At 37.7% G+C, this 13,909-nt stretch overlaps 1 protein-coding gene across 1 annotated transcript in view; it reads left to right on the top strand.

Moving 5' to 3' along the window:
- Positions 1–13,909, top strand: part of STT3B (STT3 oligosaccharyltransferase complex catalytic subunit B) — a 51,291-nt gene that overhangs the window by 34,630 nt on the left and 2,752 nt on the right. The window contains exons 7-15 of the mRNA XM_066555633.1: positions 1,427–1,573; positions 3,512–3,560; positions 5,286–5,440; positions 7,060–7,271; positions 7,362–7,549; positions 8,052–8,223; positions 10,558–10,731; positions 11,699–11,812; positions 12,822–13,034. Coding sequence (XP_066411730.1) covers positions 1,427–1,573; positions 3,512–3,560; positions 5,286–5,440; positions 7,060–7,271; positions 7,362–7,549; positions 8,052–8,223; positions 10,558–10,731; positions 11,699–11,812; positions 12,822–13,034 — 1,424 coding nt within the window. The remainder of the gene's footprint in view (positions 1–1,426; positions 1,574–3,511; positions 3,561–5,285; positions 5,441–7,059; positions 7,272–7,361; positions 7,550–8,051; positions 8,224–10,557; positions 10,732–11,698; positions 11,813–12,821; positions 13,035–13,909) is intronic.

Consider the following 13,909-nt stretch of genomic DNA (forward strand, 5'->3'; position numbering starts at 1 on the left):
TTCCAATTGACACAATATCCTCTTTTTGTGTGAGCTAATGGAGATAAAATGCTTCCATAAGACTAGATCAATTAGTATTCTGACAAGCACTTACTTTACACATTGATAATCTCTGCTGGTTTGCAATACAATGTTTCCTTCACACGTTGTGCAATTGAAATATTCCAATGTACAATAGAAACATTGGTAACACAGTTTTTACTGAGCCATTTGGTTTTAGAGTTGATAATCTTCTGTAATTTTTCAACGCAGGCTAAATACAAATGACATAAATTACTAATCAGGAGGGTGATTTTTAAAATAACCATTTTCAATCTTGTTTGGAGTTTTTTTGATTTCTTTAAGTTGATTTTTCCATAATTGTTGGCAGTCAGACATCTTGATTTCTTGACAGCAATAACCTTTGCTAACAGTGAGTTCATCACACTGTTTGTGTGATAGAGTCCAGTTTGTTAGATTCCCCAAGGAATCTAACAAACATTTAGTCACTTTTTAGTCACATTTAGTCACTTACCAGAATGTATTTGGGACAGTAATGGGACCATCATTAAAATTTAACACAAAAATACTTTCAAAATGGAGACTTGCAACAATCTGAATATAATGGAAAAAGAAAAAAAATACCCAGCCATATTCAGATTCTGAAGATTGTTTGCATTTATTTAGTGAATAGAATTTTTGTCTTTCTCTATGAGCTCAGACCTAGTGAATTTCATTGTGTACCTTGAATTCTTTAATTAAGAAGAATTAACGAATCAAATTCGTTAATTTGAAGAAAGATGATACACTTCTGTTTTATTTTATTCCTGTGACAGCCAGCATTGAATTTTCACTTTTGAAAGGATTCATCAGTGGATTGATCTGACTATATACCGTGAAATGAATAATAACTGAAATACCATGTCCAAGTTCTGGGTTTAATGTTAAACTCTGAACAGCCTTTTTGAGTGTGTCGGGTGCTTCACCATTGAATTCTGGTGTTTCAACACTAACTTTATATAATTCAGTTGACTTAGTACTTACTTGGTTTGGTTTTTTCTTTCATTAATTCCTCCCGTTTTATTCAGTAACTTAGTTTGCATACATTTCTGTATTAGCATTGTGTGTTGCCTGAAGTCTGTCTCCTAATTTTTCACCACATCTAGGTAGATATGTTAACCTGTATTCTCATCAATCAATGCAATCTGCTTTTCAGAGGATTCTCTCCTTTAGAATATTTTATCTCATTGGAAGTTTCTGGTTTTGCAAGTGTCATGCCTGTTAAGTATTAAAGGTTATTTGTCAGAAAGTGATGTTACACTAGTTTCTAGATGTTAGGGTGTACCCTATGTTTATTTTTCCAATTCAAATATTGGCAAATATGTTGGTTGCTTTAACAGATGTACTGCTTTTGAGCATTTAAACGAGAACTTTCCTCTTTCCGCAGGTGTTTTTGCACTGCTGCAGGCTTATGCATTTTTGCAGTATCTGAGAGACAGATTAACAAAGCAAGAATTTCAGACATTGTTCTTCTTGGGTGTCTCACTAGCTGCTGGTACTGTATTCCTGAGTGTCATCTATTTGACATACACAGGTAAATAAATGTGAAACTCATTTACCTTCACAGCTTGTAAGCCAGATGATCGACATTTGGTTTAGCCTAAAGTAGTTGTTTCAACATTTTGGACTATTTAGTAGCAGTTTTATTTTTGTTACTTATGATATCATAGTTCCAAAAGAATTTTTAGCATCTCTGTTTGTTTCAAAGTCTTCTAAAACATGGTCGTTTGATTTGCTTTTCCATGCATAAGTTAGCAAAGTTTTCAGACTGGCATATCAAAACAAAAATGGGCTTCTAATCTCAGCACGAAGCCAAATATGTATTCAGTTGCAGTTCTTGGGAAGTGTTGATTTCATCTTCTGAAATTCACTGATCAGTATCCCTGCTTCATCAGCTGGAACAGGCCTTGTTCCCCCAGCTTCTGACAGGCTGTGTGATCTGGGCTCCTGCCCACCTCACAGTGCTCTGACCTCTCTAGATTTTCTTAATACTCCTCTTGCACAAGAGGGTGCCCACATCTAGACCCTTTATCCCAGCATGTGGAAGAAAGAGCTTCAGGTTTTGGACTGAAATCCTGCCTGCCACCAAGGCAGGTCAGCCACTCTTTTCAATTTAGCACAGTTCCTTTTGGCCTCTGGGATATTTTTACTTTCTGTGAGCCAGTGGTTGGACCCCAGTCCACTGTGTACTACCTTGAGCTTGTCAGGACAGCCAGTTTTCAACCAGTCAAATAGTCTGTTTGTCCTGTCAATTCTTCTTCAGCTATTAATGAGCAACGAAGAAAACATTTATCAATGTATTTCAGGAGGCTGTTCCATGGTTTTTCAGCAGCTCAGATTACTGCCCTGTAGGTTCCCACATACAGCTTCCTGCCCTGCCTAGAGGTGCAGCAGTAGCCAGTCCCCAGGCACCAGGCCCCCTCATCACCCAGGTGAAGATGCTGGGTAGCTCTCATGTTGGCCAACTCTTCCAGCACCCTCAGGTGAAGGCTGTCTGCATCCAGAGAAGATCATAACCAGTAGTGTCCTGTGTACTGACAGCTCCTTCTTCATGTGCACATAGTGGATAGGCAGCAATCTTTTCATCTGAAGACTGAAGGGAAAAATATGTCTTGTATTAGAAAGTTAACCACAATATTTAAATGTCTAAATTAGATACTAAAGTAACCCTTCAGTCAGATTATACTCATTCTGAATATAAGATACAGGAAGACGTACTGAGTCACACACAAAAACTTGGATAATAATGAAAGGATTTAACCTTCTCTTATTTCTCCTTGTCTGTATCTGTCTTCAGGAGGAGCTGAAACAATTGCAAAGAAAGCAGAAATAAAAATTTAAGAATCATCTTAAAACTTTTAATAATACTTTTTATCTTTCATCTAATAATTATACTGTTTCTTTTTATCTTATCATATTCAACTTACCTAAAAGCCTTGTTTTATCAAATAATACGTAAAGCTTATCAGCATGTCTAATAGCAGCTTTTATATTCCATGCTACAAGTAGATTCACCAGGAGAGAAATAAAAGGAAGCCAGCATTTCATTCAGTGTTTGTGTTTCGGCTATAGAGTGCTCCCAGTTTCCTGCTCTGACATTTCAGAAAAATGAAATACTTTCTTATCAATTATGTTTTCTTTTTCTCGTACTCCTTCACAGAGTATAGTTTGCTATCTGTCATATTATTTGAAAAATGTTTAGTATTGCATTGCTCTGACTTTTGGAAGTGTGTGTGTCTTGATACTCAGATTGTACTTAACAAGTACAACGTGATCCTGTAATTGTGTTCTAAAACCAGCTTGCTTCATGGTTGGTGGATTTTATAGCCTGCCTAATGCAGTAGGTATGGTTCACATATATTACAAGTTCAATGAAAATTTCTTTGGGTTTGTGTTATAACTTGAGGGAGTAGAAAAATTATTTCATTTAAAAACCGAGGCAGCAAAAAGGTTTTTCTTCCTCCTTTTTCAGGTTATATTGCTCCTTGGAGTGGCAGATTTTATTCATTGTGGGACACTGGGTAAGTAAGCATATAAGATTTAGATTTTGGTAGCATTTTACTGAAAACTAATAATCATTTCCTCTCCTCATCCCCAAATCCATTTAGTATTTCAGTCAAGGAGAATCAACAGCATTCAGCAGGGACAAGGGAGGGGGAAAGGAGTGGTGATTGGCACACCTGGGGAAGGAACCGGGATAACTGAGACAGGCTATGACATCACACTGCAACAAGTTATCTAAAGAAAGTATTTATAGTCGCTATTTCAGGGTCTTTACAACCACTTCACTAATTTGTCTCTGAAAATTCTTGCTTCTTTGCAAATCTTTGAATATGTAATATGTTTTTTCTATATGAAACTGTAGTATGTATGTGAGCATGAAATAACTGCAAGCTGTGCCAACACTTGAGTACACATTTAAAAATTACTAAGACCCTTAGACTATTTTCATTGTGCAATATTGCACGAAATCACCAAAATGTTGCACATATGATCTTGAATGTTGCCTCTATATTACATTACTACATCTGTTTTTTATATACAGATGTCCACTCTGAACAATTGTTTTATTAATGTGTGTTTTCACAGGTAAAAATCTTGTTAATCTTTTGTTTTAGTTAACCTTTGAAAATCCTATGTTGGATTCTTTAGTCAGCCCAGAGAAAAGGAATAAAACTGAATTTCACTTTAAAATATTTATCTGAGAAAATGGAGAGTATTTTTCTCAGATAAATATTTTAAAGTGAAATTCAGTTGCTAGATTTTTTTAAGATTTAAAGCAAGGATAGAACAACTTCAAACTTTGTGCAGTTCAGACTTTTTTTCAGGCTCCAAAATCCACCTCATACAGGATTCTGTCCCAGCTCTATGATAAATGGTAGAACAAATGTTAGTAAAGAAGCCTCAGATTTACTTGAGGAATATAAAGATTTTGTTCTTTGCCTGTCTATATATATGTATACACATATATATAAATACATGTATATTCAGAGCATTAAACTTTTGAGGGCTTGTCTACATTAGAAAAACATATTGTGTTAAAACACACAATACAGTTTTGAATGAGAACTAGATCTCAGTGAAGAAAAGGACATATGTTAGATACCTCACCATTCAGTCATGGTAGCACCCTAGATCAGGTCCATATGTATAGTTGTCTGTAATATAGAACACAGTTTTGTCCTTGTCTGCACTGAGTGTTTGACATGTTATTTAGATGACATGTGTTTCCAAGTGTAGACAAGGCCTGTTTTCTTCAGGATCTGAAAGAATATGGGTGCATCAGTAATTGATCTGGTATTTAATACTCTAACTTTCTTTACTAAGAAAATGAAGATATTCTGTGTAGAGGTTTTGAAATACAACGTTGAAAATTTTGGTGATTTACTGGCATTGATGATTCAAAAATTTTAAAAAAAGGTGCTTCCATAGCTGTGTGTTTCCATTTTGGTGAATTTGGCTTCATATTTAGCCATGAACAAATAAAACATCTATAATTTTAATTGTCTTAATAAGTATGGAAATAATAGTTGTTTTAAATAACTATACACTAAATGCTTCCTAGATCCAGTAAGGCCTGGGGATTTCTTTGGTATAAGAGTTTCATCAGATTTCTGCTGATTAGGGCACTTGCCATTTAAAATTGAAATGCTTCCTTTGAGATGAATTTCAGAATTCCTAATGTTTACAGGTTTTAATAATTTTATCTTTTCAAAATAATTTGAACTGAATTTTTTTTAAAAAAGGTATGCGAAAATTCACATCCCGATCATTGCCTCTGTGTCTGAGCATCAGCCTACAACATGGGTTTCCTTCTTTTTTGATCTGCATATTCTCGTGTGTACTTTCCCAGCAGGGCTGTGGTTCTGTATCAAAAACATCAATGATGAAAGAGTCTTTGGTAAGAGAAAATATTTTAAAATTATTTTGAAAAAGTTTGCCTTCAACTTCATTTTACTTTGGTTTTGTTTGCTCAAAGCTGATACGTGGCTTGTTCTAAAATATGGTTTTAAAGTGATGTGTTGAAAGCTGATTATTAAGAGTTGCCTGCACCCAGCAGTCTTTAAAGCAGTTTATAAAAGTGCAGAGGTTGCTGAAATGGTGATGGAGTGTAGTCCCAGGAGGTGGGATGCAGTCATTTGTTGTGTTCAGTTCTGCAGCTGGAGTTGCACATTCTGGTGGGATGCAGTTCCACAGTACAGGTTAGCCAGGAGAACAATGTGCAAAGGCAGGGTCCCTACTTTGGACGTCTGGCACTCACCCCATCACAAATTATTCAAAATGCCCTTGCTTTCCAGGTTTTCTGCTATTTTGGGGAACAGAATCTCTTGCTTTGGAAGAAGTGCTAGATAAGGCACAAGCCAAAATGGAAGTGTGGGGTCTCCCTGTGTCAGTAACAACCGTTTTTTGGTTTTTTTTAAATGCAAAACTGTATTGTGAAAGCCATCTTCTGATTTTGAGTGAGGCTTGTAAGCATTTGTAACCCATATGGAGGAGTGAAGATCAGTCAGATCTTGGACTTTTACAGGGACAGGAGGCTCCAGGCTAATATAGCTGCCTCTTAGACAACCTAAGAGATGGGTGGGCAGTATGAATGTTTTCAATGAATGTTTGTCAGCTTGCTTTCAGCCTCCTACTGAAGGCTGCACCTTCCATTTAACCCAGCTTAAAGAGACCTATGAGTGAGGATGGAGAGCCATACTGCCTCATCACAATGTAGAAAATATTTACATGATGTAATCTTATAAATCAGTGTCCCTTGATCTCTGTGGCAAATCTTTCACAAGAGGATATTGTTAAACTGTAGCAGATGAGTCTACCACAAGGAAATCACTATTGGATATTCCCAATCAGTGTATGCAGGATTGTTTGGGTTTTTTTTCTTTCTACTAAATGTGTTCTTAATGTTTTGTAGTATTCTGAAAATCTTGGTTTATATTTTGTGGAAGACAAAGTGGAGGTAATACTGCTCAGGAATACTTACTTCAGAATAGGGCTCACAATATCATGTTATTCATCTGTATAGAATTATAATGTAGACAAGCCCCCAATTTGTCCACAGATGCCTCTAACTTAAATCAAAATTTAATATTTACATGAATTGTAACACTTCCTTTTGCTTTTTCAGTTCTAATAACTTGTTTGGTCTAGAGCTGTTTGATTTTTTTAATCAAATGAAATTACCTATTATTCCAGTAGCATTGTTGGTGTATAATATTAAATTTCACTAATAATGTATCTTCTGACACATTACTAATGAATATTGAAAATGGGGTTGTGTTATTGTTAATAGTTGTGGAGATGAATCTCAGGAAGGGTTTGAGGCTTCAAAGGGATAAACGTTAATTCAGCCGTATGTCTGTACATTAAAAAGCAATGAAATGCAAGATGCACACTCAAGCCTTTATACACACAGATGCTCAACCCACTTCCAGAAGCAGTTTTATGGAGAGCATGTACGTGTGCAGTCAGAGTGAGTGTTATTTTCCAAGTGTCACCATTAGCTGTGTTTCCTTGCAGTTGCTCTGTATGCAATCAGCGCTGTTTACTTTGCTGGGGTGATGGTCCGCCTCATGCTCACTTTGACTCCAGTGGTCTGTATGCTGTCAGCAATTGCCTTCTCCAATGTCTTTGAGCGTTATTTGGGTGATGATATGAAGAGGGAAAATCCACCAGTAGAAGACAGCAGTGATGAGGATGACAAAAGGAACCCTGGCAACCTGTATGATAAGGTGAGGGGAGGAAGCAAGAGTTAGAAAATTTAGGTTCCAATGTCAAGGATGATAGAAGTTGCCATAACAGGTACATTTGTGTTTGTTTAGGCAGGCAAAGTGAGGAAACATGTGTCTGAGCAGGAAAAAACAGAAGAAGGGCTGGGCCCCAATATCAAAAACATTGTGACAATGCTGATGCTGATGTTGTTGATGATGTTTGCTGTTCACTGTACCTGGGTAACCAGCAATGCATACTCCAGCCCCAGCGTGGTTCTTGCCTCCTATAACCATGATGGGTAAGTAAGGTCTACAGTCTGAAGTGATTAAAGCCTTTTTTACTGCCATTGCATTAGCAATTTGGTTTGCCTTCTTTAAATCACTCCTTATTATAGAAAGGAATTGTGACCAGAATAATAAATTATTCATATTCTAGTTTTCAAAAAGATACAACTTTTTCTGAAATATTTAATGAAATATATAAAAATAATCCTACCCAAAGCCAATAAAAATGATGGTTAAAAAAGCCTTGGAGTGAACTGGGAAAACTTGTTTAAGAATATATATTTGACTGGAAATGCATTTAGCCATGTCTTCAAAAGCAATCATGTCTTCAAAGCAGTTCAGCTTCTGGACATTCAGCTGTCAGAGAGTTCAAACTTATGAGTGCTGGTGACAAAATCCCTCAAAGGGAGCTGAACTCATAAGAAAACCCTTATTTGTGAACCCAGACTTAACCATGGTGCCGTTAATTTGTTGGTAGTATCTGTACAGATGCAAATCAAAGGAACTGTTTTGCAGCACTCGGAATATCCTGGATGACTTCAGAGAAGCCTATTACTGGCTCAGGCAGAACACGGACGAGCATGCCAGAGTGATGTCGTGGTGGGACTATGGCTATCAGATAGCAGGAATGGCCAACAGGACAACCCTGGTTGATAACAACACTTGGAACAACAGCCACATCGCCTTGGTAAGGGTGGCAGTTTTCTAGAGAGCAGAAACACCAAAATGTTTACACTGCAGATGTCTCTTAGGGTGATTGATATTAAGGAGAAATTGCATAGAGTGAGAAACACAAACGTGGAAGGGACATACTTCTTTCATTTGTTAAAACTCAAGTAAAGGGATCAATTTTGCTTCAGAGTTTTCATTTTGTTTACTTGGAGCTTCCAAAACTTCACTTTCACTTCAGTTTCTCTTCTTTTCTTTGGGGGAGGATAGACAATACCTAAGGTAACCATTCCCCTTGGGATTAATGCTGTAACAGCTGGTACCCACTGGCCTATCAAAGTAAGGATCCTTCCATTTCAGCAGTGTCACTACTGAGTGGATTTCTGAAGGGCATGTGAAAACTGACCACAAGATTTGACAAATTTTCAGACATCTGGGAAATCATAGGAAGTGATTATTTATGACTAGCTGTGGAAGTGTAGCAGACTTAATGCAATTCTGGCTTCTCAAATTTGCAGATAGACAAAATGACTGTGCTTTTAATTTCTTTCACTTCTGAGGAGTAAGTTTAACCTTTGTACGTGTGCTTAAGGCAGGGTGTTAGTGTTGCCTGTGGTTACAGGGCACCACCTTGGGCAACTTGTGCAATGAATGACTCCTCATCAATCACATTTCTTCCCAGAATGTTTTGCTACAAGGGCAGGATGGGGGAAGGGCTCAAGAAATTAGGATAATTAGGATAGCTTTTTGTATTCTTCCTGTCTTGGGTCAGTACTGAGTACAGCTGTGGACCAGATCTGCCAAAAAGCAGTGTAGAAAGCCAACAAATTAATGAAGCTGTGCTTTGAGCAGAGTCCCGAAAAAATGTGTGTTGGAGAAGAGAGATCACACATCCACACTTTTTACAGGGCAGGAAACTCACATTCAGCTAGAAGCAAACTTGAGAAACTGTACTGATGGTGTTAATATCAGTCTAATGTCAGTCAACATGCATTGCCATGTACTCTGAGACACTTCTAATTTGGTTGGTGACCTGACAGCATTGGGTGTATTTTAATGGACACTCAGCTCTGATACCTGTGTGCCTCCCTCTGCTACAAGAGGTAGAAATGCAGGTACTGCATCCAAACTCACAGTTTCTTGCAGGACAAGGTGCATCATGTGAATAGAGACTGTGGAAGTCATCTGTGTTGCCTAAGCACAGTAAGCACACACATTGCAGTAACTGGCTATAATGGCTTTCAGTAAAGAATTCTCTTGAGTATGAGTGCTGCATTGTCAAGTTCCATTTTGGAATGAAGACTCCATAAAGGAGGACCCAAGCAATAAATGTGTGTTGTGGTCAATACCTGCACTTGTGCTGTAAACAAGGCATGCCCTGGAGATGTGTCCAGATGATTTTCTCCTGCACAGAGATGGAAATCTGGCAAATAACCTCAAATTAATTAGGATAATGGCCAAGAAGCTGAGGTTCTTGGTCTTATGACAGCTTGCTGCCCAAGCTTAGTGCTCTCTAATTACATTCTTAGCTGAATGTTACCAAGTCAGGCACAATATTATGTATATTGTAGTTACTCCCTGAGACTACAGCAATACCTTACTGTGCCTTAAGTACAAGAGCTTCAAGAGGAAACAAAACTGCTAAACTGCATGCCAGTTACTGAGCAAATTCTTTTAAGTGTTTGAAGTGACCAGGATACTTCTACAAGAGGTGCTGGATACAGCTATAAAAAGTTTTATTCTGACATTTTCTCTGTGTAGATTTACCTTGAATTCAGTGCTGAGGGCACCTGTGTGCTACTTAGTGCAATGCACAATGGCTGCTTCATTAATGAAGGACAGAGCTCAAGGAAAAAACAAATTACATTCAAATAATTTGTACACTTTGGGCTGTGTCTAAAGCTTTGAAAATAATTTGTAATTCGGTATTTTCTGCAACACTTAAGCTTTTGGTAATACAGCTGTGACTTCAAGAATATGTAGGTGCCACAAAAGGAAAACCCTTGTTGCTACATTTCATACCAAAAACACTCCTTTCAACAGGCAGCACTCCTCTTACAGAGGAGAAAATATTTCAGTTTAGGCTGGGCTTTTGTGGGTCTAAATATTCACAATGGGTTTTCTTTATCTGGAATGAAAATGTTGGCTTTGGTTGACAAGTAGGCATTAGAGAATCACAGAACCAGAGGCTGGAAGGAAGTGTAGTGGGTACTGGTCCAACCTCCCTGCTCAAGCAGGACCATCCTAGAGCACGTGGCACAGGATTCCTGGGCTTTGGTCTGGCTGTATTGATCTGTGGAGCTGTTCCATAGGCAGCTATGCAGAAATTTAAGATATTTTTGCAATTATACAGGTGGGAAAGGCAATGTCATCAAATGAGTCTGCAGCATATGAGATCATGAGAAGCCTGGATGTGGATTATGTTTTGATTATTTTTGGTGGTGTGATTGGCTATTCTGGTGATGATATTAATAAGTTCTTGTGGATGGTGAGAATAGCAGAGGGGGAACATCCCAAAGATATAAGGGTAAGTGGAACCTCTACTTTCTGGTTTTTTTTAAAAACCCTTTTATTTATGTTATCACTCCTCTGGGAGTGGCCACTACAGTGGAGGGAAATCTCTACCACTTAATTGCCATTTTATTTGAAGCATGTGCTGGGGTTGTTTTTCTAGAATAGTAGGAGTGCAGGGGCCTGTAGCCCAGTTTCTTTCAATGTTTTTGATTCTGAAAGGTCAGTAACCTAAAAAGCTTTTCACATTTATGCATGATACTAAAAGTAAGATTTTTTTCTGTAATTCTTGTCTGTATGTCTCTGTGCATCATCACATGCTTGAATAAAGTAGGAGTGTTTGGACTATTTAAACAGCATTACAAATTTCTTCAAACTCTGTAATAGCAGGAGACAAGTGAAAGTGTTAATATTGACTTATGTAGAGTTTAAGCTGTTCAAACACCTCTGAGATTGCAGAAGTGTGTAGTAATATTTTCTTAAGCCTAACAAAAACTCCTAGATATTGAGCACAGGCTTAAGGGAGTAGCCTATGTGTGTATTTTCATCTTGTACTGGAGATGAAAATGGCAGAAATTTGTTTAAACATGGAGAATATATGAAGTTTAGAGTGACCCTGCAGATCTTTTATATTAACAATAAAGTATTCATCACCTTTCTGAAGCATAGATGCCCAGCTAAATTTTACAGTTTGAGGTAACTTTTCCAGAACCACTTACAGTGATGTGACAAAACTTCTAACAGCACAAAGTACAGATTTAGGAAAACTGATCCATTGAGGTCTGGCTTACAAGCAAGGTAGTTTGCAACTATTTCACCTTTAATGAGCACCATTTCTTTCATTTTAAGGTTACCTTAAATCAGCTTTTAAACTGTAGTAGCCAGTTGAGATTCTTAGATGTCTTTCTGTGGGGAAAGGAATGAGAAATTTCCTTAAGATTTTAGTTTGCATTGACTCTTTGTATCTTCTTTTCTCTTTAAAGGAAAGTGATTACTTTACCCCTCAGGGAGAATTCCGGGTAGACAAGGCAGGCTCTCCAACTTTGCTGAACTGCCTCATGTATAAAATGTCCTATTACAGATTTGGAGAGATGCAGGTTAGTGCTACAACTTCTTCTGAATCTTAACTGAAATGTGAGAAAACAAATATTATTTTGATGTATTTTCTATCTTGTAAATTAAGCATTGCTTGTAGTAGCAGAATATGCAGTAAGAGTGAGCTTTACAAATTAAAATACATCCAGTCATGGTCTGCTGTTTATAACCCTTAGCAAAAAGCATTTCTGCTGTTAACCCACACTTGTACTTCATTTTTTGGTGTCCTTCACATTGCCCCAGATGACTATCTTGATTGCACTGTGGTTGGTGTGTGCTCACTAAAGCATCCACTGTGACATTGTGGAGAGCTTTAGATCTGTTTGCTAGAATAGCAACATGCAAGTGAACTGCTGACTGTTTGAAGTGTGTCAGAAACGACATGATTTCCATCCAAGTCACATCAGTGTATAAAATAACACTACACTGTGTAGTAAAGGCAGCAGTTGTCACTCCCCTTTGGGAGCACCAAACACATGGATGGAGCTAAACCTGTTTGTTTTCTTTCTTTCCTTTTCTTCCCTTGTTGCCCCCACCAGGGGCCCTTCCTTCTGATGTATTGGCACAAGAATTCTTTTTTCAGTGGATTTACTTGTAACACAGTGGGGCCAAATTTAACTGATAATTGTGAACTACTTCTGGATTATTTGGAAATTTGTGGAAGTCCAAATAATTGCAGTATAGGCGAGAGCACAAAGGCAGCAGCTCTGCTGAAAAAACACCCAGGCTGCTGCAGCTCAGACTGTTCTTTGAGTTGTTTCATCTCTGAATGCAGACAAGGTGGTTTTGCTATTAAGTACTGTCTCCTGTGACAGCTGTAGGAGTAAGAATGAATTTGTCCCTTAGGATCTCAAAGGTTTTTCTGTGTAGTAGAGTAACCAGTGCAAGAGAAGTATTGCCCTCTGACTCAAGCCAGCTGAAAGCATTGCTTTATCTGGGAAATTTCACAGTTTGCAGTGATTGGTGTTCTGGGTTTTGTCTCAAACTAACATGCAACTTTAATTTTTATAGCTGGATTTTCGGACACCCCCAGGATTTGACCGTACACGCAATGCAGAGATAGGCAACAAAGACATTAAATTTAAACATCTGGAGGAAGCCTTTACCTCAGAGCACTGGCTTGTTAGAATATACAAGGTCAAACAACTAGACAACAGAGAGACACTGGATCACAAACCTAGAGTAACCAACATTGTACCGAAACAGAAGTATTTGTCAAAGAAGGTGGGTTCCCAGTGAAGTAACTGAAAGGGTCAGGAGTTTATTTTTAACAGTGAATCACACAGCTGGTGAATTATATATTTCCACTAGCCAGAATGTTATGGATACTGTTCATGTTAGTGTCCAATATCAGACCTGCCTGCTGGTAATAATTGTTAATTTACTGTCTGCTTAACTTAAAAGCATGTGAAGACACAAGGCTAGATTTTTTTTAGGCAGAATGCTGACTTGACATAGAGTGTGTCACTGGCTGTTACAACTCTTAAGTCTTCATGTAACTGGAAGTATAATCTCTAAAGTACATCAATTCATGTTTCAGTAACCATGGCTCACTAAGTAAATGTGGAAGTTGCTTTCTGACTTTGTTTGAAAGTAGTGATGCCTAGAAGTTTACAAATGGCAATTTTGTATGAAATAAATTAAATATGAAACTTTTGTTGATGGAACTTTAGTGTCTGTCTGCTTACTGCTTGAAGTCATCTTCACAGTTTTAAAGTGTTTGTTGTGCTGCCCTCCTTCAGTCTATTAAGAAAGGCCTGTTCCCAGGGGAGTTGGGGAGACTGTTAGCAGCCCTCTCCTTCACAACATCTGTTTTCTATATATTCAAATAGATGTTGCAAAAGGAGCTGCAGAACCCTGCCTAACAAACTAGTATAGGCAGTAGACTTAAACTGTGTCATGGAAATACAAGTAAAGAACATTCTCTGCAAGTAGAGAATGCTAAATGTAAAGATGCTTATCTCTGTGATTTGATGGGAAGTACATAAAATAAGGCATTTGGGAGTTGCCACTGCAGCTAGACATAACTTGAAATGATAAGCTTTATTATGCCTGTCATACACTTAACATTGTAACTTTTGATCTTTAATGACAAGCAA

Source organism: Molothrus aeneus, chromosome 1 (genome assembly GCF_037042795.1).
Source record: "Molothrus aeneus isolate 106 chromosome 1, BPBGC_Maene_1.0, whole genome shotgun sequence".
NCBI classification, from domain to species: Eukaryota; Metazoa; Chordata; class Aves; order Passeriformes; family Icteridae; genus Molothrus; species Molothrus aeneus.